The sequence below is a fragment of the Siphateles boraxobius genome, unplaced genomic scaffold, assembly GCF_051911475.1.
Source record: "Siphateles boraxobius isolate OS27281-9 unplaced genomic scaffold, OSU_SipBor_1 41, whole genome shotgun sequence".
Lineage (NCBI taxonomy): Eukaryota > Metazoa > Chordata > Actinopteri > Cypriniformes > Leuciscidae > Siphateles > Siphateles boraxobius.
Window position 1 is genome coordinate 39,810,164 of NW_027509042.1, and position 27,810 is coordinate 39,837,973.

The following is a 27,810-nucleotide window of genomic DNA, read 5'->3' on the forward strand; positions in this document are numbered from 1 at the left end:
GAGCAAAGGTTTCAAAAGCTTAGTTCAGGTTTATATATAAAAAAAAATATTAAAAGTGTAAGACAACCGGTTTCAAACAGTAAATAAAAAATAATTTCAAACCGTTACAAAGTTGAGAAAATACTTTAGTTTGATATGTTTGTACAAAACTATAGTTTCGCTGTAAAAGCTTGTTTACTGGCCATTTCATTTGAAACATAATACAAGTACTTCATTATGATTTGTTCATAAGGCATGCACAACACCTCTCAAAGAAAAACAACTTCACCCAAATTCAATCAATATGCTATTTAACTGACATTAGCAAATAATTATTTTATAAATTCCTAATGTAAATACCCCAGATTTGACATTGGGGGATACTTTGAGTGCAATCTGAAAAGAAGCACAGTGGTATGGCAGTAACAGCTGTTGACTGAATTTGGCACTTCATGAACACACTATAACATATATTTAAGAAGAACACTCACTCTCAAAAGCACAAACAGCAAACTTATGGCTTCACTCGATGAGTTACACAAACTTGGCATTAACAGAACATTTAAAGTACCACACACTTACATATACCGTACACATCAAGATGTAATGTAAAAATCAGTGCTTTCAATGTGAAGCTCATTAATCTGGTAATTCTGGGACCTCCACCATGCACTCTTAAATAAAGGTTCTAAAAGAAGGTTTTCACAGTAATGCCACAGAACAGGGGTGCCCGATCTTGGAGATCTACCTGAGATCAACCCTGTTCAAACGCACAACTATCAAGAGTTCAGCTGCTTCAGTTGGGTTTGATCAGGGCTGGAGCTGAACTTTGCAGGGAGGTATATCTCCAGGAACAGGGTTGGGCATCCTTGCCATAGAAGAGCCATTTTGGGTTCCCTAAAGCCAATTCACACTGCACTGACAGACGCCGACCAATGACAACAGATACTTCGTCAGGTTTGGTTGGATCTGTGTGTTACCCCTGTTTTATGTCGGTCGGCTTTTGTTGTTGCTGATCGATCGTGTTCAATTGGCATTTGTTGGGTTGTGGAATGTATAAAAATTGGCGAACTGTAATCTGGTGATTGTCCGTGTTAGTTGGCGTCTGTCGGTGCAGTGTGAATTGGCCTCTAAAAAACCTTTCAGTGACTTATAAGAATATTTTTTTTCTTAGTGTAAAAGAACCATCTATTGAGAACCTTTTGTGGAATGGAAAGGTTCCTTGAATGTTAAAGGTTCTTTATGGAACCATCAATGCCAATAAAGAACCTTTTCTTTTAAGAGTTTATATTAAAAAAGAACAAAGCTGCTCTGGCTTAAAGATATTTAAACCACTTAATGGCACATTCTTTTTACATTAAGAATACATTTTACATCAAAATTCATTTATTTTGTCATGGTTGTATCAGTTTAATCATGGATGTGTGCCAATAGAGTGCATTATTGAATAATATCCTGAATATTGGTCACGGAAGACAGTTCAACCTGCATTTGTTAATTTGCATCAAGTTCCTTCAATCCATTCTCCGCCTCTATGTGCGGACAGCATTGGTTTTATGAAACGACCTGCTGTGCCAGTAGTCAGGATTATCAAAAGCTTTATGTTCCATCCCTGCACGCACTTTTAGATACGCTCCACGTTCCGGTCCCCCTGAACACTCTCCGTCCCTCAGTCCAACACTCTCCTCGTCTTCTCCCTCCATGTTCTGGTATTCAGCTTCCGAGGCTCCACCTGCAGCCAACGAGTCCATATCCTCATATTCATACACTTCTCCTTCCCCTTCCATTAACCCCTGAACCCTGAGCGAATTCCTCAGCCGAGGCTGGCTGTTCGTGTACTGGTAGTCGTCCTCCACATATTCGTCTTCATCGTCTTGTGGCGTTCTTTTGAGAAGAGGGTGGGAAACTGGTCTTGGGAGGTGAAGTTTGACTACCATGTTGGTTGGTGGTCCTCCTCCAGCACGGATGTCCATGTACTCGTACTGATCCTCCTGAAGATCTAGATCAGCATCCATGTACTCGGCTTCACTGGACAGGAAATCGCCATCGCTGTGACTCCTTTGGTCAGTCGAGGACTGGGAGAGACCTCCGCTACTTTCTGAGCCCTCGATCGATGATCTCTTACTGGGTCTGCCGGACGCTTGAGATTTGTGATTGCTGTACAACCCTGCAGGGTTGAAGGACGCACTGCGGTTTCGTGGCGGTCGCTGATTGTAATCTTTAAGCTGCCCTGGTAAATGGCTGAGTGAGAGAGTCTGGTTGTTCATATACTCGTATTCTTCACCTGGCCCGTTGCGGGCTTCTAAAAAGTCGCCCGAATGACCTCTTGACAGTCTCCTTTGAGAACGTGTTGAACGTGATGATGGTAATAGAAGAGTTTCTGAAGAAAATCATAAAACAAGAGATGTGTTAACACGAGCACTCATAAATATGAAAGTCAATGTCCACCTCCGATAAAAAAATAATAAAAAGAAATTGCGAATTGCGACTTTTTGAGCAGCGTTGGATCCGATAGTATTTTATCCATTCATTTTTCCCATAGGGATGTTAAAAAAGTCTTGGTTAAAGTGCCACGAACCAAGCCAACCAGCTATGATCTGAATCACAACACAATCAAAACAATTATTTGAAGCAAAAAAGTATTTGAAAATCAGACAAAAAGACAAAAGTACAAGACTTAACGACTTTTAATGAGGGAAAGAATTACAATCCCATGAAGCATTGTGAACAACATAATCGAATTAAAAACGATGGAGACATATAAAACTATTCATTTAAAGTTGTTGATTGGTAAAATATAAGTATAATAAGTATAAGTGTTTTGAGAATATAGGGAGACCGACTCGATTACGTCATTTGCAGTGCTTCATGGGAGTGGATTGAGCTAAGGAGCTCTTTTGGCATGATTTTCTTGTCGCAACTCGCAACATCATGGGTAATGTAGTTTTCACCACAAATTCAGCTGTTGAACACCATTATTGTAAAAAAACAAGTTGAAATAATGCAGACTGATGGCTTTAACAGAAGCAAATACCATTGATTAACAACCTCAGAGCTCACAACAGGTCTGTCACAACAACAATCATTATCAATTTCCTATGGAGAAAATGAATGGAGTATTTACTTTCAGAACCAACTGTAGCACTCTATTCTGAATTTAACGTAATTGACCTGTCAGGTTAGACACGATATTGAATTTATCATGTAATCATGTAATTTTTACAAGTCAACACTTTCAAAATGGAGTTCTTGTCTACTGAAAGTTTTTTCAGAGAGGCGTTTCCTTAGCTGAACAATCAGTGTATTGTTAAACAACAGTACAATGGTTTGAATGTACTTGTCAAAAAAACAAAAAACTGTGCAACCCTGAATAATTGTCATTGTGAATCATTGTGACTTCATATGTCATAATTGTATATTTATATTTCAGTGTAAATATATTTCTTATTTTAAACATTATCTCACAATTTTTTTTTTACTCTAAAGGCAGAAATGGGGTTCTGCAGATATTTCATCATGGCTTCACAGGACCTTACAAACTTGACACATTACCATTTTGCAGAAATTCATTTATAGTTTAAACGCACACATGTCTCTCTAATTTGCTTACCCTCACCTTTCTCTGGACTTTCACCAAATTCAGGCAACACATATTCACTTTGGTCCTCTTCTCCTTGAGTGCCTGTGGAGGTTGTTTCCGGAGGCCCTGATAGGCTGTCCCGCTGCGACATGTAAGCGCTGTCCTCGCGATGCTTGACCCTCCTCATGCTGCCAACCAATGAGAAGTCATCTTTCATTTCCAGTTCCACTGCAGTTCCCTGTCCCTCCGAGCTCACAGAAACAGTGCACGCAGAGTCCAGTCGGGAACGAGAAGCCCATCCCGTCTGCAGCAAAATGAGGTGGACAATATATTATTGAGCTATTATAAGTGGTGTTAAGACATATGCTGTAAGATATGTGCAAGTCCATCGTTCCTCCAATATTCATTCATAACCCATCAAATGTTGTTTCTATATGGATGGTCTCAGCCTAAAACTATTGTACTGAAATGAGCTTTAGACATGATTGTGAAACACTGACCTGTACAGAGCTCTCCACACCAGGGGTCATTGGTAGATATCCAGCAATATTGGAGGGAGTCAGACTTGACTGGTGTAATAATAAAAAGGAAAGTGTCAAAGTTATGCTGTTTAATTTGTTTTTTCAAACAGCCTCCACAAATCATCTGACGATATGGGTCAGTGAGTTTTTGAAAGAAATTATTACTTTTATTCAGCAAGCATGCATTAAATTGATCAAAAGTGACAATACAAACATTATCAATGAATCCTGTGATAAAATGTGTAATGGTTTCCACAAAAATATTAAGCAGCACAACAGCAAATCAGCATATTAGAATGATGATTCAGCTTTACATCACAGGAATAAAATTACATTTTAACATATTAAAATAGAAAACTCCATTTAAATAGTAATAATATTTTACAATGTTCCTGTTTTTGATTAAAATAAATGCAGCCTTACTGTGCATAAGAATCTTCTTTCAAAAACATTCAAAAATCTTGTCCCACGTTTTTGAACCGTAGTGTATATTAGTTCATTTTCAAACCATTATGTATTGATCATGGTCAATATTATATAACGTACCCGATGAGAATCGATACGCAGTCTAGAGAAGCTTCTAGATGGTGTGTGGTAGCGTGGCATGTCTATCGTATCTTCCGAGACTTGGTCTTCCTGGTCCTCCAGGGCCACCCCTAGGATGTCCATCTCAGTTCCTCTCTGATGGGACTCATCTGAGGCCGAGTCAGGAGCTCTGTGCTCTTCCTAGTGGAGGAACAGCAATCAACAACAGTCATCCAAACAGTTCTAAGCTCTGACATGACCACAAAAAACAATGAAGTACTCTGTTCGTTTGCCTTACTTTGATGACAAGATACCGAGAAGGGTCTCTGGCCATTCGGGTAAACTCATTGGCTAGCTCCTTAAAGGTTGGCCGAACATTTTCATCAATCATCCAACCTGTTTAAACATTTGCATTAGGAATGCACTGATATATAAATATTCTGAATGATACAGATAATTATGGCCAATAGCCAATAGATGGAAGTTCAAAAATGTCTTGAGCACAACATTAGCATATCACAAGGATCATGTGACACTGATGACTGGAGTAAAATTCAGCTTTGCCATCACAAGGAATAAATTACATTTAAAATATATAAAAAATGTTTAAATAATATTTCACAATATTACTGTTTTTTTACTTCAGTTACTATATTTTACTATATTTAAGAGACTTCTGTCAAAAATGTTTGAACGGTACAGTAAATTCTATAATATTTTGTCAAAATCCATTAAAAATAAAAAAACAAAACAAAAAGCAATCATTTCAAATGCTACAAGTGAATTGAGGATAACAACATTATAATATACAGTATGAAAATGGATAACATTTGAAAAAATATATTTAATAATTAGTGTTTTTAAAAATTCCCATAAACAGTGCATGAGATGACGTCAAATGTAAAAAATAGCCGAAAATGAGGATGCACAATTAAGTGTTCCAAATTGGCCAATACAGATTTGGCACTGATATATTGTGCATCTCTAATTTGTATTTACAATCTTTCGTGCAAACATGCCCTTCTAGATGATATAAGAGATAAATTCAGAAGCATAAGATCAGTTACACTTTGCATTATGGGCTATAAGAAGACTCACATTTGACCATGACCATGTAGACATCGATGGTGCAGATCTGAGGTTGAGAAAGCCGTTCCCCTTTCTCTAACAGATCAGGTACTTCTTGTGGTCGCATAGCAGAGTATGGCTCTGCCCCATATGACATCATTTCCCAGACTGTCACACCTAGAGATAGAGAGGGATTTTATTGAATCTCCAGCTCCAAAGTGCAGTACTTTACAGTACCATTTTATCTTGCAAAACGGACTCACCGTAACTCCATACATCACTCTGGTGTGTGTATCTGCGGAACAAGATGCTTTCAAGAGCCATCCACTTAATTGGCGTCTAGGATTTACAGACATTAGGAAAAATGTCAGAGACAGAGTAGAGATTACTGGGTCGGGAACTGATTGGAATATAATAGCAGTACATATACACTACATATACACTAAGATTTTTTTAAATGTTGTTAAAAGAAGTCTCTTCTGCTCACCAATGCTGCATTTATTTGTTCAAAAATACAGTAAAAACAGTAATATTGTAAAATATAATTACAATTTAAAATAACTGTTTTCTATTGTAATATATTTATTTCTGTGATGTAAAGCTGAATTTTCAGCACAATTAATCCAGTCTTCAGTGTCACATGATCCTTTAGAAATAATTCTAATATTCTGATTTGATACTCAAGAAACATTTCTGATTATCATCAATGTTGAAAACAGTTGTGCTGCTTCATATTTTTGTGGAAATTGTGATATATATGTTTTTTCAGGATTCTTTGATGAACAGAAAGTTCATAAGAACAGCATTTATTTGCAATAGAAATCTTTTGTAACATTATACATTTCTTTACTGTAACTTTTGATCGATTTAATGCATCCATGCTGAATAAAAGCATGTTTTTTAATCTTACTAACCCCAAACTTTTGAATGGTAGTGTATTATGGTTCCACAAAAATATTAAGGAGCACAATTGTTTTCAACATTGATAATAAAAAGAAATGTTTCTTTAGAAAAAATACATTTTGTAATAATACTTCACAATATTGCTGTTTCACTGTATTTTTGATCAAATAAATGCAGCCTTGGTGAGCAAAAACATTAAAAAAATCTTTATTATTCCAAACCTTTGAACGGCAGTGTAACTCGTAAGTCTGCTTTACCTTAATTTCATTGAAGAAGTATTTCTTGTCGTCAGGGTAAAGGAGGTCAGCGATGCCATAATCAGCTATTTGAACTATAAAGTCACTCTTGAGCAGAATGTTGCGGGCAGCCAGGTTCCTGTGGACCATTCTCTGCTCCTCTAGATAGTACATCCCCTAGGAGGGAGCAAGTGAGGAAAGACTTTAGTTTGTTTGAGTGGGCTTGAAATTATCTTAATACCTGAATACCTCAAAACACATAGCCAGACTTTCTGACCCTCTCACCTTGGCAATCTGCACACACCAGTTGAGCAGTCTCTGAGGGTTGAGACCGTCTCTGCGCCGGCGGATGTGCTCCAGCAACGACCCCTGTGGACTGAGCTGAGTTACCAGCTGTAGACTGGGTCCCGGACAGATGCCTAAGAGCCGCACTATATACTGGTGGTCCAAACTCCCCATAGCCAACATATGCTGCAAGACAGAACAGAAATCATTCAGAATGTAATTTTGTGTGTATGCTGTTTTTTTTTTTTTTTTGTCTTGTAAAAGGTATTAATGAATGGTTAACATTGTGACAGAGTAATTCGTATTACTAGTCTTATAAATGTCTTATATATATCACTATGAACAAATAAAATTAAAATTAAATAAACATGAATTGTGTTCATTTATTAATCACAGTGCAACCCATTCAAAAGTTTGGGGTTGGTATGATTTTTAAATGTTTTTGATTTAAGTCTTGTAATACTCAACAAGCAACATTCATGTGATCAAAAATACATTATAGATTTGATAGAAAATTATATTTTAAAATCAAATCAAATAGTAAACAATTAATTAACATTTTAATAATATTTCAAATATTATACAATTTAAATTGTTTTCTTTTTTAAATGTAATTTACTTAATTAATGTAATTTAACAGCTCAGCATCATTAGTCTTCAGTCTTGAGCATCACATGCTTCTTCAGAAATCATACTAATATGCTGATTTGTTGCTCAAGAATCATTTCTTACAATTATCAATTTTGAAAACAGTGCTGCTTAATATTTTATTGTTACTTTTGGTCAATTTAATGCATCTTTGCTGAATAAAAGTACTAATTTTAAAAAAAAAGAAAAAAAAGAAATTCTTACTAGCCCAAGCTTTTGAACAGTAGGGTGTATAGGCTGTGTGTGTGTGTGTCTGTGTGTGTGTGTGTGTGTGTGTGTGTGTGTGTGTGTGTGTGTGTGTGTGTGTGTGTGTGTGTGTGTGCATGCATGTGTGTGTGTGTGTGTGTGTTGTAGTATTATTTGCTCTCTGTCTTTAGCTCACACACACACACACACACACACACACACACACACACACACACACACACACACACACACACACACACACACACACACACACACACACACAAACGGAAGGATTTTTTGGAAGGATTAGTGTGTGTGTGTGTCTTACATCTGTAAGTTCCTGAAAGGTCTGTCGTCCTGTACGGTCTTGGATAGTCTTGATAGCCACTGGAATCTTTACTGTGTCTCCTTCTGGTATCCAAACTCCCTGTGAAGATACAAACGAAAAAGGAGAACTATACAAGGAGCCAAAATAAGGAAGAAAACAATGCATTAGGAAAACACCTAGAGGAAATGGTTCAGTAACTTATACGAGTTATTGTCAGGCTTCAGTATGAGCTAATGTAATGACGTCACAATGTGTAAGTACCTTGTGCACAGAGCCAAACACTCCAGAGCCGAGAAGTTTGATCTTTCGTAGTTCAGACCCTCTCAAAATCCGAGCATGAACCTTCGCGCCTTTTTCTCCGGGTTCCAGTGGTTCAAAACTCTAAATGCATTTTTAAACATTTTAAAACCGTATAAACAACAATTCAATAATTCAATTTGTTGAATTGATTTTGACTATATGTGTCTCTGCACACACCTCTCCACTCTGCAGATATCTCCTCATGGCACGTTTTTGGCGGATGGCAACACTTCTGCGATACAGAACACTCAGCACAAACACTGAGAATGCAATCATCACCCCGAATATAACGCTCAGTACTATTGCTGTCACCGGCAAGCTGCGACACAACATGTTTACACAATTACATGCCGGCTGGCAATTGCAGATGATACATGATCGCACCAGCAGAGGGAGACACTTACCCAGCAGCCGACCTGGATGAATCCACACAATCATTCAGACCTGGACCCAAACATCTGAGACAGGAAATATACAGAATTAATTGACAGCAAAAATATTATAGCTACAATGACATGCACAACATGTATTTTATTGCACTTTAATTGGCATTCTGAGCCTCCTCACCCCAGGGTGCAGTTGGCATGGCATGGTTGGCATTTGCGCTGGCCACTGGGGAACTTATAAATGATGAGCCCATTTTCCCCCTGAACCCCCTCTGGACACGAGGACACGCAGTACGGCCCGTCCTGCAAATGCACACATGCTTCACACTCATCAGCACCCTGAAGGACAAATGAGATGAAGAGATTATGTCATAAATCAAACAATCCGTGCAAACAGAGAGTGACATTCTTCCAAAGAACAAAAGATTACCGGTCCTCTGCAGGTGTGTTTGTAGTGCTGCACCGCACACTCCTGGTGACACGGCATACACTCTCCTTTAGGTCCTGCAAACTCACGTTTTTCACTGTGGAGAGGTTCAGAAAATCAGTTTTCTCACAGCAATAAATCATATATTGTTTTCTTATCTACAACACACACATCAAAAGGACCCTTTTGGGAGAGTCTCACTTCACTCTCTAGTTGACTGCCTAGGGAGTTGGCCATTTCTAAGCACTGTTTCAATGTCAAAATCATTCCAGTACACTGAAATGTTCATTCCAGAGAAATTCCTGTGAGCACTGATTTCTCAATAGACCGGAAATATCATAACCCCCTCAGCCTCTTTGTCATCAGAAATGTCATACACTTTTAACAATGAAGATGCATGTTAAACAATACAATACTAGGGAAATATGGTGCCGAATGAGAGATACTGACCCTGACAGGAAGTTGCAGTGTGGTACACAAGTTCTTCCTCGGCTGTAGTTCTTGCAAGACAGACACTGATCGGGTCCCGGACCCAAGCAGCCCTCAGATGAACACAGGGGATCACACACATGGCCTTCTTCAACTACAAACACACAGCAATACTGAATTTGAGATTTTCTTTTTCTTTTTTAAATAGTCAGTAATGGGTTCATTCAAAGGGTTTATTCACCCAAAAATTCTGTCATTAATTACTCCTCCTCATGTCGTTCCAAACCTGTAAGACTTTCGTTCATCTTCGTAACACAAATGAAGATCTTTTTGATGAAATCTGAGAGCTTTATGTCCCTCCATTGACAGCTACGCAACTACCACTTTGACGCTTCAAAAAGTTCATAAAGAGATTGTAAAACTAATCTATAAATCGAGCGGTATAATCAAAATTTTCTGAAGAGACTCGATCGCTTTATATGACAAACAGATTGAATTGAGGCTTTTATTCACATATAAACATTGACCAGCAAACATAAACAGAAGCTCTACCAAACCGGCTTAATACGCGAGAACAAACCTCTTGCTGAAGCTCAAACGTGCTGTGAGAATGAATGAGAATGAACACGAGAATGAACCTCATTGGTTCTCTTATGTTAAGTGAACATGCTTGAGCTTCTGCTTATCACAACTGAAGTGTGAATTGATGAATGTTTATATGTGAATAAAAGCCTAAATTAAATCTGTTCATCATATAAAGCGATCGAGTCTCTTCAGAAAATTTTGACTAAACCGCTCAATTTATGGATTAGTTTTACGATCTCTTCTATGAATTTTTTGAAGCGTCAAAGTGGTAGTTGCGTAGACTGTCAATGGAGGGACAGAAAAATCAGATTTCATCAAAAAGAACTATCCCTTTAAAATTTAATATTCATTAAAATATATTAAATTATAAATCATGTATTTAATATTTTTAGGACACTGTCAGACTTAAAAGTCGACATGAAACAAGTAGCAATAGTCTTTTCTTCCCTATTGTGGCATATACGAGTGAAATGGCTTCTCAAACGAGAAAATTTTTTGGGAGGGAGTTGATTTAGTCTATCAGGAATTGATCGGATCGTTGTGATTTGCTATTGGTCGATCTCATGTGAGTGACAGTTTGCCCCGCCCTCACGCCAGTAAACACGTCATCAGAGAAGAGAAGTCGTTGCAACCGGAGGGGTAGTTATTTTGATTAAACATATGAGGGCACATGAATTTAAAAAAATAGAGATGTGCATGGATAAATAATTTATAATAAATACTGCAATATTCCATAAAAAAATTAATTTTCCATTTGGATTTTATGGTGAATATAAAACCACTTCCCAATGATTAACTAGTCATTCAGAAAACCCACAACTAGTCGATAGTGAAAAACTCATTTTGGTAATACGCCACATGTACTCACTGCATAGCTCTTGTGGATGGTTCTCTTTGATGTCGAGGGACTTCTGGCGGCGCGCAGCCCTGGGGCCGCTCCCGAAGAGATGTGTCCAGTTCACTGTGTGGTGATAGCACAGCTGCTTGTTTCCTGTAATGTAGATGCCTCCGTCACCGATTCGTTTGAGAGAGCGAAGACCCAGGGACTTCAATGTGGGAATGTTCATCACCAAAAGCGAGTAACCTCTGAGAGAGAGCAAGTGGAAATGTCATTTAAAAGATAAATGAGAAATAAAATGACATGGTACTTAAAGTCAACATGAAATTAACTGACCCTATTTACTTGCTTAACACAAGTTGCTGGTTTTATTGTGCACAATTTATAGGTGCACATTATTCTAAAGAAGAAATGCAAAAGTCAATAGACTTTTCAAGTCAAAATCAAGTCAAATTGAATATCCTGTGTATGTCAGTTATGGAGTTTGAGTTATTCAGTCTTTTTTTTGCTTTAATGATTTCATTCAGATATACACTACTATTTAAAAGTTTGGGGTTGGTGTGATTTTTTTTAAAGAATGTATACAAAAACTGTAAAAACTAATACAAAATTTAGCAATAGTAAAGACAGCAATATTCTGAAATATTATTACAATTATTACAAAATAACTTGTTTAATTTAGCTAAATCTTCATCAGCCATTACAGTTTTCTGTGTCACATGATCCTTCAGAAATCAGTCTAATATGATGAAGAAACATTTCTGATTATCATCAATGCTGAACTGTTGTGCTGCTAAATATTTTTCTGGAAAGCATGAAACATTTTCTCAGGATTATTTGATGAATAGAAAGTTTATATAACACATTTATCTGAAATAAAACTATTTTGTTTCATTATAAATGTATTTACTGTCACGTTTGATCAATTTAAGGCATCCTTGCTGCATAAAAGTATTACTTTCTTTTAAAAAAATGTTTACTGACGCCAAACTTTTGAATAGTAGTGTATGTCAGATAAGGAAGTAAAATGGGTTGTGAACAGCATTTCATGTTGACTTTAAGACTCTTAAAAAACATAGCTTGGGATCAACTATCAAAAAATAACATTGCTCCCATGTACTGTACTTTCATGAAGACTCTACACATATTATTTAAACAACATCTCAAGAGCTTCATTCAAGGTGATAAGGTGAAATCAACATTGTAAATGAGTATTTTATGATAAGCAGAAAACTTTCCATGTTCTCCATGCAAGATTTCCCACCACCAATATGAAGCTTAGAAATACCACACCACTGAGCTGATAGTAAAGCACGTTTAAGCGTTGCACAATGTGATATTTTAACGTTTTGTATATGCATATATAGAACAATCAAGTAAAGAGAGAAAAGGAGTACAAGCTGAACACACAATCCTACCTCTTAGAGCTTAGTCCTCTGGAGGGAGAACAAGACAGGAGGATGGAAATTAATAATGAATATAGCACGACTTCTAGAAATGTCAGGCATCAATTATTATGGTATTGTAATATTAATCTTTTTTTTATTATTAATATCACTGCTTCTAAATAGCTGCTAGGCTGCTATATACATCTTCATCCCAGTCAAAAAAGCACACCAATATATCCTGGTCCAAACCTAATACATTACATATCCTATCACTTTACATGTAATTAAGGGATTGGTTTAATTGTTGGCTAGCTAAATCCAATCTCTTTGACAGGTCATAGCACAACTCTCCACTACAAATTTAAACAATTTGATGTAGCATTGTTGTTCATAGCACAAACAGTGCACATGCTACTAGTCATAACATTCATACTTTGTTTACGCTGAGGCATTCAAGTGTTAAGAAATAAGGAGACAGGTAAAACAAATTTTTTTGACTGTATGCTCACCTGTACAATGTACGTCCTTGTATTGTTGCTAGATTTGAGAAGACAGAAAGATCTTCCAACTCTTCGGGCCAAGACTGAATACTCAGAATGTCTATCAAGCAGAAAGAAGGGTTAGTTAGGTAGAGATGGCAAACACACACACACACACACACACACACACACACACACACACACACACACACACACACACACACACACACACACACACACACACACACACACACACACCTGTGATTTCTCTGACAGTGTTGAAGATCTTCAGTTTCTTTGGATCAAGAGCACTAATATTATTGTAACTGTCTCTGTGGAGGAAAGAGAGACACATGAAAGGTTGGATGTACCATTTCCCAAAACCTTCAACTATGGACACTGGCCTTGTGAACCTTTAGAAAATAAACTCCCTTTTTCAAGTTTATGTGTCCATATAATCTTAGCGTATAAGTGATAAACAGATTTGACTTGCTGAGAGGCTTGTAGAGGATATTCTACTCAAGCTCAGATTGACCCTATTACATAGAAGCAAAAAACATAAAGGAGGAGAAGGGGAGGAGGAGGGATGCAGAGAAGGTGGTAAGAGTCTGTTTTTACACCCTAATAATAATAATTAGAAGATTAGATGGGCGTACTCCTCCTGAAATTACGTTTAATAACGTCACCGTTCACACTCTCACTTGTTTATTTAATTTGTCCACTAGAGGATATGAAAGGAGAATCATTTTTGTCATGAACAATTCAACCACTTGGTTAAAATGGAAGCATTTCAATATTTTCTAATTTGATCAAATTAAAGCATGTTTGGAAATGGTGCACAGTAAAAACCACTTACACCTGATTTGAAATGAAAATTGACACACATTTAATTTCAGCAGATTTATTTTAAATAAGAATTTTCTTCCACTCACCCTGTAATTCCTGTTACAAGGAAATGCAGGCTGCCCTGAATCTTTGTGCAGTTTATGAAGCTGTCGATGTTCTGTGAGTCTACGGTCTGTCTGGAAGGTGTACCAGTGCCAACACATGCTGTACAAAGAGAAGAAACAAACAAGAAACACGGTTATGATTGAGAACACACTAAGATGGACATAAAGGAGATTTTGATGCAGTACTTTATTTTACAGTCCTGTTCCCTATGTACATACTAGTACTTATTATAGTAATTACAATAACTGTGTAATAACTAGGTACTAACCCTGAAACTACCCCTAAACCTAACCCATGTAGTTACCTTATATTACCCAATACTTCATCATTACTCATTACATTTCTTATTATTATTACAATTACTATTGCTTTATTATTATTATTATTATTATTATTATTGCGGCTAAATATTTGTGTAGAAACCATGATACATTTTTCAGGATTCTTTGATGAATAGAAAGTTCAAAATAACAGCATTTTTTCATTTTGTAACATTTTAAATGTCTTTACTGTGTCTTTTAATCAGTTTAATGCACCCTTACTTAATAATAATAGTAAGAAGAATGATTATAATAAGTAATGTTATGAGTAATGATGCTAAAAAATTCAGCTTTGCATAACAGGAATAAATGACATTTTAAAATATATTACAATAAAATACAATTCTTTTAAATTGTGATAATATTTCACAATATTTCAAAGTTTTTGATCAAACAAACACAGCCTTGGTGAGCCAAAGAGACTTTTGTCAAAAACATTAAATTATTCCAAACTTTTGAAGTCGATATGTTCCCACTGAGGATAACTAGGTAAATAAAAGTGTGCGTGTTACCTTTTGGACAGAGTCCCCCACACGGCTCACATCTTTTCATCCCCTTTTTATCAAGCTCCATCTTGTTTGGTGGACAGCTGCTAACACATGAACTGCCATCTACAAGAAAGTTAGCTGAAGTACAAGAGAACAGAAGTCAAACAATTAGATCACACCATAAATCCTTCAAAAAGCCTATTTAGGTGTGGGTGAGTGTGGGATATTCAGTTGACATCATAACCTATAGGTGAATGCACTCCGTAACCCATGAAATGACATAGGAATCACTTACTTGGACAATGTGATACACACATTGTGCCGAACTGGTATTTTGCATTAGGATTCGGTTCCAATTTGAACGTCACTTTATTATAGATGAGAGCCTGGGGACACTGTGGTACACACGACCCTGAGTTGTTAAAATTTCTGCAGGCCTGTGAACACATACATAGTCAAATCAAAGCAAGCAAGGCTTGATTCATAAAGTTGTGATGTTAGCCTAGAGTGATGCATGTTGAAGAACTGGTGTGAGTTTGTTGAACATACAAAGCAGTTGGTGTCGAGGGGTCCGGTGCAGCCCCCGGCACACTCTATGTGACAACACTCGCTGGGGCTGCGTCCAAAACAGCGGCCGTTACACTGCGGTGCACACACTGTCTTCGTCACTGAGAACGAGAGAGAAAAAGAGTGAGTACTGTGTGTGTGAGATACAGAAAGCTGAGCAAACTGTGTGTGTGTGTGTGTGTGTGTGTGTGTGTGTGTGTGTGTGTGTGTGTGTGTGTGTGTGTGTGTGTGTGTGTGTGTGTGTGTGTGTGTGTGTGTGTGTGTGTGTGTGGTCCAGGTACGTTATGAGGACAAAATGTCCCCACAAAGATGGCAATATCTGAAATCCTTGTCGTTGTGGTGACATTTTTTGTTCCCCATGAGGAAAACAGCCTATTAATCACACTAAATTATATTTTTTGAAAATGTAAAATGCTGAAAGTTTTCTGTGATGTGTAGGGTTAGGGGTAGGTATAGCTTTAGGGGATAGAATATACAGTTTGTACAGTATGAAAATCATTATGTCTATGGGACGTCCCCATAAAACATGAAAAAATAACATGAGTGTGAGTGAGACTTACAGATTTGACAAGTGTCATTTCCTGGACCCCAACACCAGGCGCCACAAGACGCATGACAGGAAGCTAAACAGAAAATGCATTATAATTTATACATTTCCATAAGATCATCAGCCCAAATTAAAAGTCTTTCTATCCATTTGGCTACAATATTAAGCCTTCTAAACTACATAATATCAACCTTTGATCCGCTGATAACATTTATTTATTAAAATGTATTACTAAATATTCATTTAAATATAGTTATCTATTAAAAATGTATACACTACCATTCTAAAGGTTGTGGTCAATAAGAATTTTGTTTAGATAGAAATTCATACTTTAAAATAAAAGACAACAAAGTTGTGCATATATTATTGTCTCCTTACATTCTGGTCCATTGTCTTTGATGATGACTTCTGCTCCACTGTCTTTCACGATATCTAACCAGTTAATCTGCGGCGCATAACTCAAGAATTTATTCTGGATGATCTGCACTCCCCCCTCCAGGATCTCTGTAGATCATAATGAATTTCAGAAATATAGAAATATCAAAGACATAATCAAATATTTGTAGGACTCAAAACATGTTCTCTAAACTCTCAAAAGAAATTAAACCATATTAATTAAAGAGTTTTTACGAAGGATAGAATTTTTTTCTCAGGATTTTAAGATTTACTAAAGACAATTTGAGTGGTGCTTCAAAAGTCACTGTCACAACACAAGGGTTTTATGAATGTTTGCTAAGGTTTTGTTAGGGGATTGTTAGGGTGTTCAAGGTGGTTGCACACCTCTGCTCAACAAGCCACATTAGAGGAATCATTTAAGTTCGTAGCACAAACAGTACAGAACATTATGTGCTTAGAGATTTTGAAAAACACCTATGAATAATCAAACATTACTAATATATTATGTGCAACTGTGTTCAGTTTTAAAAATAAGTAACATTCATATTGATTCTACACCTTGAGTCAGGAATTAGTCAGAGGTTAAAGGAAGGGCATTTTAAAGGATGACAAACATGTTCATTGATTCACACACTCAGAGAAACACAATGGAAAGATAAAAGCACATGGATTATATTTCACATTAGACATGTCGTGTTTGCTGAACGGGTCGGGACATGTTCTAGCCTAACTGTAGCCATCTAACGTCAATCTCCTGGAATTTTTCACGAGGAGCAATATCATAAAGGATTTTTTCTATAAATTACAAGGTACTCAAGGCAGTCTCAAGAATGTGTCAGTCCAGGTTTGGGTTCATGATGGGAGAGTGCTCATTTGTGGTTGAACAATTTCTTAAATAAACCACACACAAAAATCTTTCTTGTGTCTGTTGACTCATTCTTCTATACCACACCCTCCAGAGTGTCTTGTTGCCATGAAAACTGTGTGGGTGTTTTGACAGAATGGGTTTCGGTGGGTGAGAATGTGTCACCTGTCATGTATATGTGTGTTAGCGCACCTGTCAAGTGTGTGAGGCCCAGCTCCTTTAGTCCATACACTCCATCCTTCTGGTAGTTGACGAGGACGGCCAGAGCAAACCTATCTTCGTACAGTGACGTCCCTCGGATGACTCGCAACTGTTCCAGCGGTAAACGTCTGAACTGGTTTATAGCGATGAGGATGTACCCTGTTACCTCACGGATAGACTGTGAAGAGCGATTGGGTTACACATGCATAAAATGAAACATATGAAACACACTCAGACATGGGCCCACACATATGAATCAGGTTGGACTGATTTTGCTTTATTCATGTCATAGCAGATCTATCGTTAAATCCTTTAAATCCTACAAACGTCGTCTCTTTTCCCCACCTGTAGGAATGAGAAATCACGGTTGTGCTCCATCTGTGTGATCTCCAGGTTTCCTATGACAATCTGGCAGCCCGTGTACATCTCCTTCATGAGCTTGTACTGGACCTCAGAGGTTCCTGTCACACTCAACAAGTTCTGAGTGCCGGTACACATCGCCACTGTAGAGAGAGGGAATGAATGAATGTATTGTTCCAAAAACAAATACACTATCGTTCAAGCGTTTGGGACTGGTAAGATTTTTATGTTTTTGACTAAAGTATCTTATACTCACCAAGGCTGCATCTATTTAATGAAAAAATGCAGTAAAAATGATAGAAAACTGTTTTCTATTTGAATATATTTTAAAATGTCAAAGCTGAATTTTCAGCATCATTACTCCAGTCTTCAGTGTCACATGATCCTTCAGAAATCATTCTAATATGCTGATTTACTGCTCAAGAAACATTGTTTTCAATGTTTATAACAGTAGTGCTGCTTAATATTTTTCAATATTATTTCAAATATAAATATTTCTTATTATGTATACTAGCACTTTTGATCAATTGAATGGAACTTTGATCCATAAAATGATTGCATTCTTTAAAAAATAAAATAGAATAAAAAAAATCGCATTGTCCGAATACTTTTACATGGTAGTGTATATAATAAATTTCTATTTAAAAGAAATAATTATGTTCAAATATTTCTGTATAATGATTGCTAAAGTGCATAATGTCTATCGCAAAGCTCCCAGATTGTATTTAACATGCCCATTTATATATTTATGCGGTAAGAAACCTTGTAATTAAGTGGATAATGACCAGGCAGGGGTCATTTTTAAAATAATAACCGACTGACAGCTCATTATGCCTTATTTAATGCAAAAACATCTTAAAATGTGCATCAGCTGATGATAACGCTGATACAGCTGTAGTACTTTTTCTTGCATTGTTGTTCATTTAGTGACATCAGGAAAGACTGAGGGAGTTTGAGGTGAAGCTATTTTGCATTTCAAATTTTGCCCTTGGTTCTGTCACGGTCAAAACAAGCAATTACTCAGTGGGAGTCTAGGAAACAATATTCCCGCTAATACTTCAATAGTTAGTTAGAAAAGGCCCCAGGAGCTTATACAAATTAAAACTCAAAGAAACAGAGTTCTTCGGAAAACGGTCCATTTATGATGCATTAGGATCAGAATGCAGGTTAAATAATAAAGCATTTGAAATAGCAGAATCACTCGTCAATAATGGCAGGTGAGTAAAAATGTTTTGGTTAGAGCTATGCTGTAACTTTGCCATCAATCTAACATTTATATGACCAGTATCTACAATCAAAAAACAGTGTTGGGGAAAACACATTACGAGTAACGCGGGTTACAAAATCAGATTACTTTTACAAGTTACTTTTCAAATAATGAATGCAAGTTTTTCTATGTATTGGCTTATTCATTTCACGTTTGGTGTCAAAGGGCCTTTACAAAAATTGGATTTTTTTCATTAAAAACAAGCAAGAAAGCCCAGTCCAGGTGAGAAAAAGTATCACAAAAGTAATAAATACAAATTAACTAAGTAACACAATTAGTTAATTTTTAGGGAGTAATGCAATATTGTGATGATTATTAATTTTAAAACTAACTTTCCCCAACACTTTCTATTTATATTTCTGATCTCATAAATAAAGCAATACATCTCTTGATTTCATAGGAACTGAGAAACACAGACACTTACTGATAACTCATAAACTGTTAACAGCATTACAGAGTCCAACAAATGCACCTGAAAACCTCTTGTGAAATGCAAACAGGTGTTCAGTCCACGAAGGTGTGATGTGTGGGTCAGACATCACGCTGATATGCTTTTCAGAAAGAATTCCCATCAGTCCAGGCTTGGAAACCTTTTAGCTCTTATCAAACTTCTCCTTTTGTAAACGCAGTGAATGTTTCACACAGACATACACCCATACACACAACACAGTGCAAACACAATTCACAGCAGTGTTATACTAATTTGTTAATATTTTAAATTAGATTTTATGTTTATTATTTCTGTTTTCACTTTAATTTTGGTTAAAGTTTTTGTAATGTTGTGGTGTTTTAAAAAAAGCGTTATTTATTAGTTTTAGTTTAAGTTCTTCTAGTACTTCAAGTTAAACTAAATAAGAAATGTTTTCTTGGCAACTAGCTGAAATAAAATTAAAAAAAGTGTAATTTTCTTTTTATCTTCTATTTTATTTCAGTTAACCTCAAATAACAAAAATGTTTTAATTGCAATATTAAATAATACTGAAATTAATTTATGGTCTTAAATGTATCTTTCCACTGGGTACAAAATACATGCTAAAACAAATTCAGTATTTCCTTTAACACATCTACAGTTCCTTTAGATATGTGAACTGAGAACCTGAACTGATAATATCTTGAGTTAAAGCTCAGGCTTTAGGGTGATATGGCTAACAATGGCCAAGTAATGTCAGAAACGGCTTCAACCCATCAGTCAAACCAGACGTTTGCATTCTTAAAGTTAAAAAACGTATTGAACTTTTGTCTGCTCAGATTATCTTGAGGAAAACGACTCCAGTAATCTCACTCGTCTCCTCTGAAGTTTCAGAACATAAAGTGTTACACACTGTGCTCAGATCTCCCAAAACACTGAAGTCTGCAATCAAAAGCCAACATTTGTTTACATTTTTATTTCCCTTAAGGAACTTTAGGAGAAACATTTGATATACATATGCATTTTGATATACCTAAATGAAACATAACTGTCCAAACTCCATTACGTCTTCTGCATTATGAAAGAGCCACCTCTGAGCACTGCACTTCTCCTATAGGTTTAAGTTCACCTAGACACCTGAATGTCTAAAACACTGCACAGGACAATAAAATGAACAGCTTTGGGTCAAAAATCATTTCATAACTCCCCTGGTGAAAAACAAATGTGTTTAATTGAATGTGCTTTTAAGTAGTGTACTTACTAAAGTTTTTTTTTTAAACTGGACTTGCAGATAATATAATATTAATGAAATAAAAGTCCACTTAAAGAAAAAAATAATAATTTAAAAGTTTTACTTTAAAGTACATTTTAAATCAGTATGTTTAAAATGTCGTCAGGCTTTTAAGAAGTATACTTAAGCACATGTAAAGTACATTAATATAATGTATTTCCATTTAATTGTAAATAACAGGCAATTAGTGTCAGAAAATATTACATTCAGTTCGCACTTAAGTATTCGTTTAACGTATAGGCTAATATTTCCATAATAAGCACTCTTTTTTAACAGAAAGCGTACTTCTTTTTCAGAGGGATCTTTATCAGTGACATAATGCATTTTTGCCTTAATGCTTCATTGTTAGGGGCCAATCACCGAAGGGCACCTATTAGGGCACCTATTGTAATTGTTTGTTTTCTTTTTTCTTCCATATGGGTGTCTATGGCAGCCCTATCCACGGAACTTTGGAAAATGATCAAATTTGGCATCCTTGTAGAGCTGGTCATGAAAAGTAATTGGACCAATTTTGGAGTCTCTAAGACCAACTCTATAGTTCTACCACCAGTTCAAATATTCACTTTTCAAATGGTTTTAACTTTTGAACCCTTTGATCTCCGCCTATTACAGTAGTGGCCATTTTGAAAAGTACAGTGTTCAGTTTTTTCGCTACTTCTCATTCAACTTTTACCCAATTCTTACGGAAATTGGCTCAGATGATCTTTGGACAGAGCCACACAGAAATGACTGAACAGATTTTTGACATTTGCTACCGTTCCCGATAAATGGCTTTCTGAATTCGACTGTCATTGTGTTTGTTCTCATATGTGCTTAAATGCTTGCTGTGCTGTTGTGCTTACAGTACTTGCTGTACTTTTTTCTTGATGTACTTGCTGTGCTTACAATGCTTGTTGTGCTTAAATTTTTGCTGTGCTGTTGTGCTTACAGTACTTGCTGTGCTGCTGTGCTTGATGTGCTTGCAAAGCTTTCGGGGCTTGACCCCATATTACTGCTTGCAGCTATATTTTTTTAATTGTTTTTGTAAATATCCACTAGACCAGGGGTGTCCAATCTTCCTCCTGGAGGGCCAATGTCCTTTAGCGTTTAAGGTGCGTTCACGCCATGTTCTAATTACAGTAACTACGAAATTTCAACTCGTAAAAAGCAATCACGTCCTCATTGAACTCTTAATTATAACTCATAAGCTGGGAATTTTCTGAGAGTTCCTACTTGGACCACATGACCGTTGCAGATTCATTTAGGTGTTGACAGGGTTGATAGAAATGCATAATTACCAATCCAAGGATGTGAACAGCTCCAAGTAGAACGTCACGTGTTGCCATCTCGAAATTATGGTAATTACGTCATGGCATCAACCCCAGTTAAACACACCTGAACCAGGTATTCAAAGAACTTACCCTAGTGCAGTGGACACCAGTGTACTGTGTCTGGACCATGAATTCACCATTTGTATGCTAACAGCAGAAAGTTTAAAAAAAATGTTTTCCAATTTTAAAAACGTATGCATACTTTTCCATTGTGCTATGTTAAACGCAAGAACGTGTTTGTGTGAACAGCCCCTCTGTGTCCTGTGCACTCAAGTGTGCAGACAATGATACAATGGTCCCATTCAACCAGAGCGCGAAAACAAGTGTAGGAACCCGCCAAAACTCAAACAAATGCACACAAAACACACACGCTACACTATCAGGTTTACACACAGGTACAGAGACAGGGATGAAAAACAAAAGCCAGGGGAGGTCTGAAGCTGCACACAACAGACAAGACTTAGCTGCCAGGTAAACAGAAACTTGGCCATGATCACAAAGAGATTTTGCAAACCTGACAGATTGGTTCTCATGAGCAGAAATACACATAAATATACACACTAATGTCTGAACCATTATTGTCATACTGGGTCAGCCAACAAATAACACATTGGCATGCACACACACAGAAGCCATGCCTAACTTAATGACTTTGTTTTGCACCTAAAAGCCATTTTAAGTCACAGGTTACTCCTGTTCCCCAGGCAAGAGAAGGCGTTATGATTTTTCAGACACAAGTTCAGGTATGTAAGTATGTGAGTTAAAGTATTGTAAAAATAAAAGTTGCCATATCTTATTGATTATTGTAAATTAAAAAATTATAAAATGTTCTGGTGTTGATCAGCTCTAATGAATACTGGTCACTGAAATATGCTGCCTCACATAATAATTAGCAGTTAAAAAAGTAAAAAAAATGTATCCTTAATAGCCTATGTAGAGGAAACTAATTTTAATGTAACATTAACCAAAATTAATAGGCTAAATGCTGTTTTAACAAAAGACACTTTTATTCTTCACTATTGTAAATTGCTACCAAATATTGCTCTGTTTGAGCATCAGCCCTAAACAGCACCGATCTGTTTGTTTGACAAATCAGATACAGGGTGAGTGTTCGGAAACCTGTTTGAAAACAGTGATTTTTCTTTTAACGGAAGAACAGTTGTTTTACTAAAACACTGTAGCATTGATTTATAATCTTCTAATTAAAGGTGCAGTAAGCGATTTCTGAGAAACGCTGTTGAAAGTGGATCAGACCGAGCGCCAAAACACACTTGTAGCCAATCAGCAGTAAGGGGCGTATACACTCATGATGGGAGGAGGTGCCTTTGTGTGTTGCATATGTTCGTGAATTTAGGGGGAAGTATATCAAGATAGGGGTATGATCCATTTGGATAGGGGCGCGTTTGTTTTTGATGATTTCAAGTATCACCAATATCACCTTTAAAGGTTCAATATGTAACAGAGGTCAGCTAAAGAGTTGGCTGGGCAGGTAAACTTCACTCCCCTGGCCTCAAGAGCCACACTAGCGACTTATGGTAGTGGCTGGGGTCATTAGCTTATTTGTTAGCGCAGACGTCTCCCATGCCAGTGATGCTGGTTCGAATCCTGCTAGTCGCTGTGCGAGTAGGACCATTTACAAATAGGTTTCACATAAGGATTGAATCACTCAAATGATTCTTTGACGTCGTAATCCAAGATTATTTCCATAAATGAATGTTCAATGAATGCAGAGGCGATGGCAGAAACAGAGAGGCTACACACACGCTTGTGAATCTATTCAGCACTCATGGAGGAGCGGCCTTTAGTATGTGCGTGCGTGGGAGCCTTTGACAAACGCTGTTCTACTCATATTGACGTCTGCAAACTCTACTCAGAACACTTAACAACAATGCCGAAAGGTTGACAACTGCCGTAATCTTCATGGTACATTTGAAATATGTCTGTTTGTACCATTCAAGTGTACTGGTCATCTGAAAAGTATGAAGTCAGATAGGACAGTGTTGAATAAAATAATGCATGAAGTGTTCGGCTGGCGCAAGTGTTCCTGAATACGTTCTTTCAAACACGTTTTGTAGAGAAACCGAGCATAGGTTGATATTCACTCTATGTTCTGTTTGTCCCTTCAAATGTACCGCAGCAGTTCATTATGACATAACTTGACAATGGCAGTCTGTCACCATAATATTCTGTACATATTACATTCAGTACAACAGAATAGCTTGAAACATTCAAACATAACTCCTGTAGCTAGATAAACATATTTTGCAGTTCAAAATGATATTGACAACCATGCAGTGCCATGCAGTGAAATTACGAGTGTTATTCTGCAGCAGAAGTAAAAGTTAAAATTTTTTAAAGTGATAGTATTTAGTAGAAATTTAAATTCTGTCATTATTTAAGGTTGTAATATACACTGCGTGACTTTTGCGCACATTTCACCCCCGTTTTTTGCAGAAAATCTGAGCCAGTCTGCAGATTCTGGGCATTTGGATTTTACAGAAAATCACGTGTATGATGGGCACAAATTCTGCTGTGATTCCATCCGGATATCAAATATGATTGATATTTTGAGACGATATTAAAACAAATTGTTTCCATCTGTCATGCGTCTTCTGCCCTCTGTTCAGATTTTAAAGGTTGTGTGTGTTGTGTATTCCAACCTTTCCTCTTCCTCATAACGTTTCAAACAACGAAGAAAAGAAAAGCAAAGCTAAAGCTGTTATTGACTGATAATCATCACCTCTACTGAGCTGTTAACACTGAGTCAACGGAATATTGTCACATTTCTCTCAAGAATACAACAAGAGCTAGGACGGAAATGGCAAGATTTTCTCCAAATAACAAATAAAATTTTGATCAGTATGCTTCAGTACAAATAAAATTTCCAAAAGGGGAATTTTGCAACAATTCCATAGAAGAACCATTTTTGGTTCAACAAAGATCAAATGAACAGTTCTTAAAATAACCTTTTTTTTCTTAGAATAAATAATATTTTAAAGAACATTTTTCCACACAAAAAAAACTTTTGGAGTTAAATGGATGTTAAAGGTTCTTCAAGGAACCATTGAAGCTAATAAAGGACCTTTATTATGAGTGGACTTGGAATATAATGCATTAGATCTATAATTTTATGTACTTTTATGGTGTTTTTGTGTTCTTTTTGAAGCTTGACAACCCAAGTAAACACTCGATTTAATTGCATGGGTGAAAAGTACATTCTTTAAAAAAAAATACAGAAATAAAAAGGGAAAAGGCACTACTATGCATTTTAAAACATTTGTTTCCAAGTATATAAGCCTTAAATATACATCAAAAAGTAATCTGATATCAATTATGCATTTTGGTGATACTTAATGTATATTTGTTCTTTATTTAGATGCTATCTCTGACAACACTGTTTTAGTTATTCACAATAAAATGAAAGGAATGCAAGGGATTCTATATATTCAGGGGGTTGCAGTCAAATAAGATTGATCTGAGAGATGACGTGGAATTTTGTGACCATCCAGTAGTTACACCTGTTTCCAGTGAGTTCCTCTGGACTATACACCTGTTGTTGTTGTTCATGCCATTGTGCTCCACCCTTCTTAGACAACACTACTGCAAAGGCCAAAGATCAACTAGTGCATCAAATCATATCTCTCTTTATCTGTGTGTGAGCCAAAACAGATTGTTTTCCTTGTGTTGTGTTGTGTATTGTATTTTCTTCTTGGATACTTCCTGTATCAGATAATTCCTCGTTAGCAAAATAATCTTATGTGCACATGCACATAATCTACAACATATTTAACCATGAATGTAACCAAATATTTTATATCGATCAATAAAACATATTGATTGACCACTATATTGGACACTGAGGTGCTTTTATTGAATAGCCGCATTACGTTTCAACAAAACCAAAAGAAAAAAAAAACTACAACTGTAAAAATGAGCTAAATTAAATTTAAAACAAATGTTATATGAGATTCAAAAGACGAGAAACAGTGAAACACAGTTGCCATCACAAGTTTAAACTCCTCTGTGATTCTCTCCTTTTAGAGGACAGCCGTTGAGTCAGGAAACAGGTTTAACAAAATCTACAGGTTGAGTCACTTGTTATTTGAACTGAGCACTGATTTAGTACAGGAACAAAACTCTCCTTTTACACTACTAAGATAAACAATCTGGCTTAGACACAATGGTCCAGAAACAGGTTTTCTGAACGCATTACTGACAGCAACATCACTATTTTGGAATATTTATCAAGGCAAAGTGCAAGCACATATAGATTTAAGAACACATTTTGTTACAATTGAGGAGATGTTTGTGAATATACCTTTTTTAAATTAGATAACATAATGTATATTATATGCAGATTACACTTTATTATTATATTACACTTAATTATATTTGCATGAAATGTATGCACTATGCAGCCTGGACACATAATGTAAAGACTGAGTCTAAGCAAATATGAAGATAATGCAAGATTCAAATACAAGACGGTTATGCCGTTGTTTTTATGTACTGCTGTAGTCACAGACAGCCGGGTGCATCATGCATGACTGTAAAAACAGATTTACCTTCAGGTTTCCCGTCCTGCGTCTGAGCGCGCGCAGGTGAACGGAGCGCGAGACACAGCGCGAGCATCCGCAGCGCAACAGCATTCATCTTCATTATCATTCTCAGAATATTCCTAATGTGAAGTCAGTCAGTCAGGGTGAACAGACAGTTACATATCCATGGCGAAAGAAGCGTGGAAGAGATGATGCTCCCTTCACTTCGGCTTGTCCGAGTCTGACAGAAATTTTCATCAAAAAATGTCAAGTAGTCCGTTTCCGTCGGTTACGAAAACGTTTAGACTGTTAAATCCTTCAGTAGCCTATACGTCAGTTAAAAACAAATAGTTTGACTGAAACAAAAATGATAATACAATCAAAATGTTGGGGGGAAAGCGACCAGAAATACAGGACAGGCTAAAAGGTTCGTAAACATGAAAACACTCGCGCACGCAAGAATGTTGTCTCGAGGTTTGTTACCTGTTTACGAGGACAGGTGAACGATGCTGAACGCTGATTGGCTGTGACGTCGACTATGTAATTCCAAAGCCCGTAGCCTACATAGATTTATCCAAAGTCCTTAGTCTCTGATTTATCTCAAACATGTAAAATCACGAGTCATTAAGCCTTGATAGTGAACTCTTGACCACTATAAATAGGCAGTGTTCTAAATTTCCCTCAGTAACCGACAGTCCTAACAGCCTACACTGAAAGCACCGACGAGATTGTGATACATGTGCCAAGATTCTGCTCTCTCACTCTCTCTCTCTCGCTCTGAGCAAACACACATACACACATCTGCTTTGCTTTATCGATAATAATGTCATCCTGGAGTGAGGGATCTCATTGTGTGCAAGTCAAGGGTGGCATTGTGTCCCGGTATCGTCCACTAGTTTATCACTGTTTCTTTGATGGCTCTGGACTCACAGTCTCACAAAGGCACCTCTGTCCCTCAGTTCAGATGGCTTTAGAACTCTGAGACAAGAAAGTGTTTGAGTTCAGAGCACACATCATTCGCAGACACAAAAAATAACTGCCATACTGCAATACATTCAAATGTTTTATTGTAATTATTTGAATTAGAAATACCTCAACAGTAAATCCTAAACTTTTAGTTTAAAAAATATCACTCTCAGAAAAATACAAAAATCACATATTCAATAACTGACTAAATAAAACTTTATTTTACCGTGTCCTTGTTATACA

At 36.7% G+C, this 27,810-nt stretch overlaps 1 protein-coding gene across 3 annotated transcripts; it reads right to left on the reverse strand.

Moving 5' to 3' along the window:
* Positions 1-9: 9 nt before the first annotated feature.
* Positions 10-27,388, reverse strand: erbb3a (erb-b2 receptor tyrosine kinase 3a). 3 transcript variants are annotated; one of them, XR_013193064.1, is made up of 30 exons: positions 26,629-27,388; positions 17,772-17,929; positions 17,418-17,604; positions 16,343-16,468; positions 15,978-16,040; positions 15,400-15,518; positions 15,146-15,287; positions 14,875-14,988; positions 14,024-14,141; positions 13,350-13,423; positions 13,122-13,212; positions 12,643-12,660; positions 11,255-11,472; positions 9,823-9,955; positions 9,376-9,469; positions 9,127-9,284; positions 8,964-9,017; positions 8,737-8,878; positions 8,521-8,640; positions 8,260-8,358; positions 7,098-7,283; positions 6,834-6,989; positions 5,937-6,012; positions 5,704-5,850; positions 4,904-5,001; positions 4,627-4,806; positions 4,060-4,128; positions 3,596-3,863; positions 1,130-2,359; positions 10-892 (listed from the first exon to the last, which is right to left on the reverse strand). XR_013193064.1 is itself a non-coding variant. In XM_077199652.1 (29 exons), the coding sequence occupies exons 1-29, from the start codon at positions 26,726-26,728 to the stop codon at positions 1,512-1,514; spliced, it is 4,356 nt and encodes a 1,451-aa protein (XP_077055767.1). In that variant the 5' UTR covers positions 26,729-27,388; the 3' UTR covers positions 10-1,511. The 3 variants fall into 3 exon arrangements, 2 of the variants coding, with proteins under 2 accessions (XP_077055767.1, XP_077055768.1); XM_077199652.1 differs by having other exon boundaries at positions 10-2,359; XM_077199653.1 differs by lacking the exon at positions 12,643-12,660 and having other exon boundaries at positions 10-2,359; positions 26,629-26,863.
* Between the last annotated feature and the right edge of the window lie 422 nt (positions 27,389-27,810).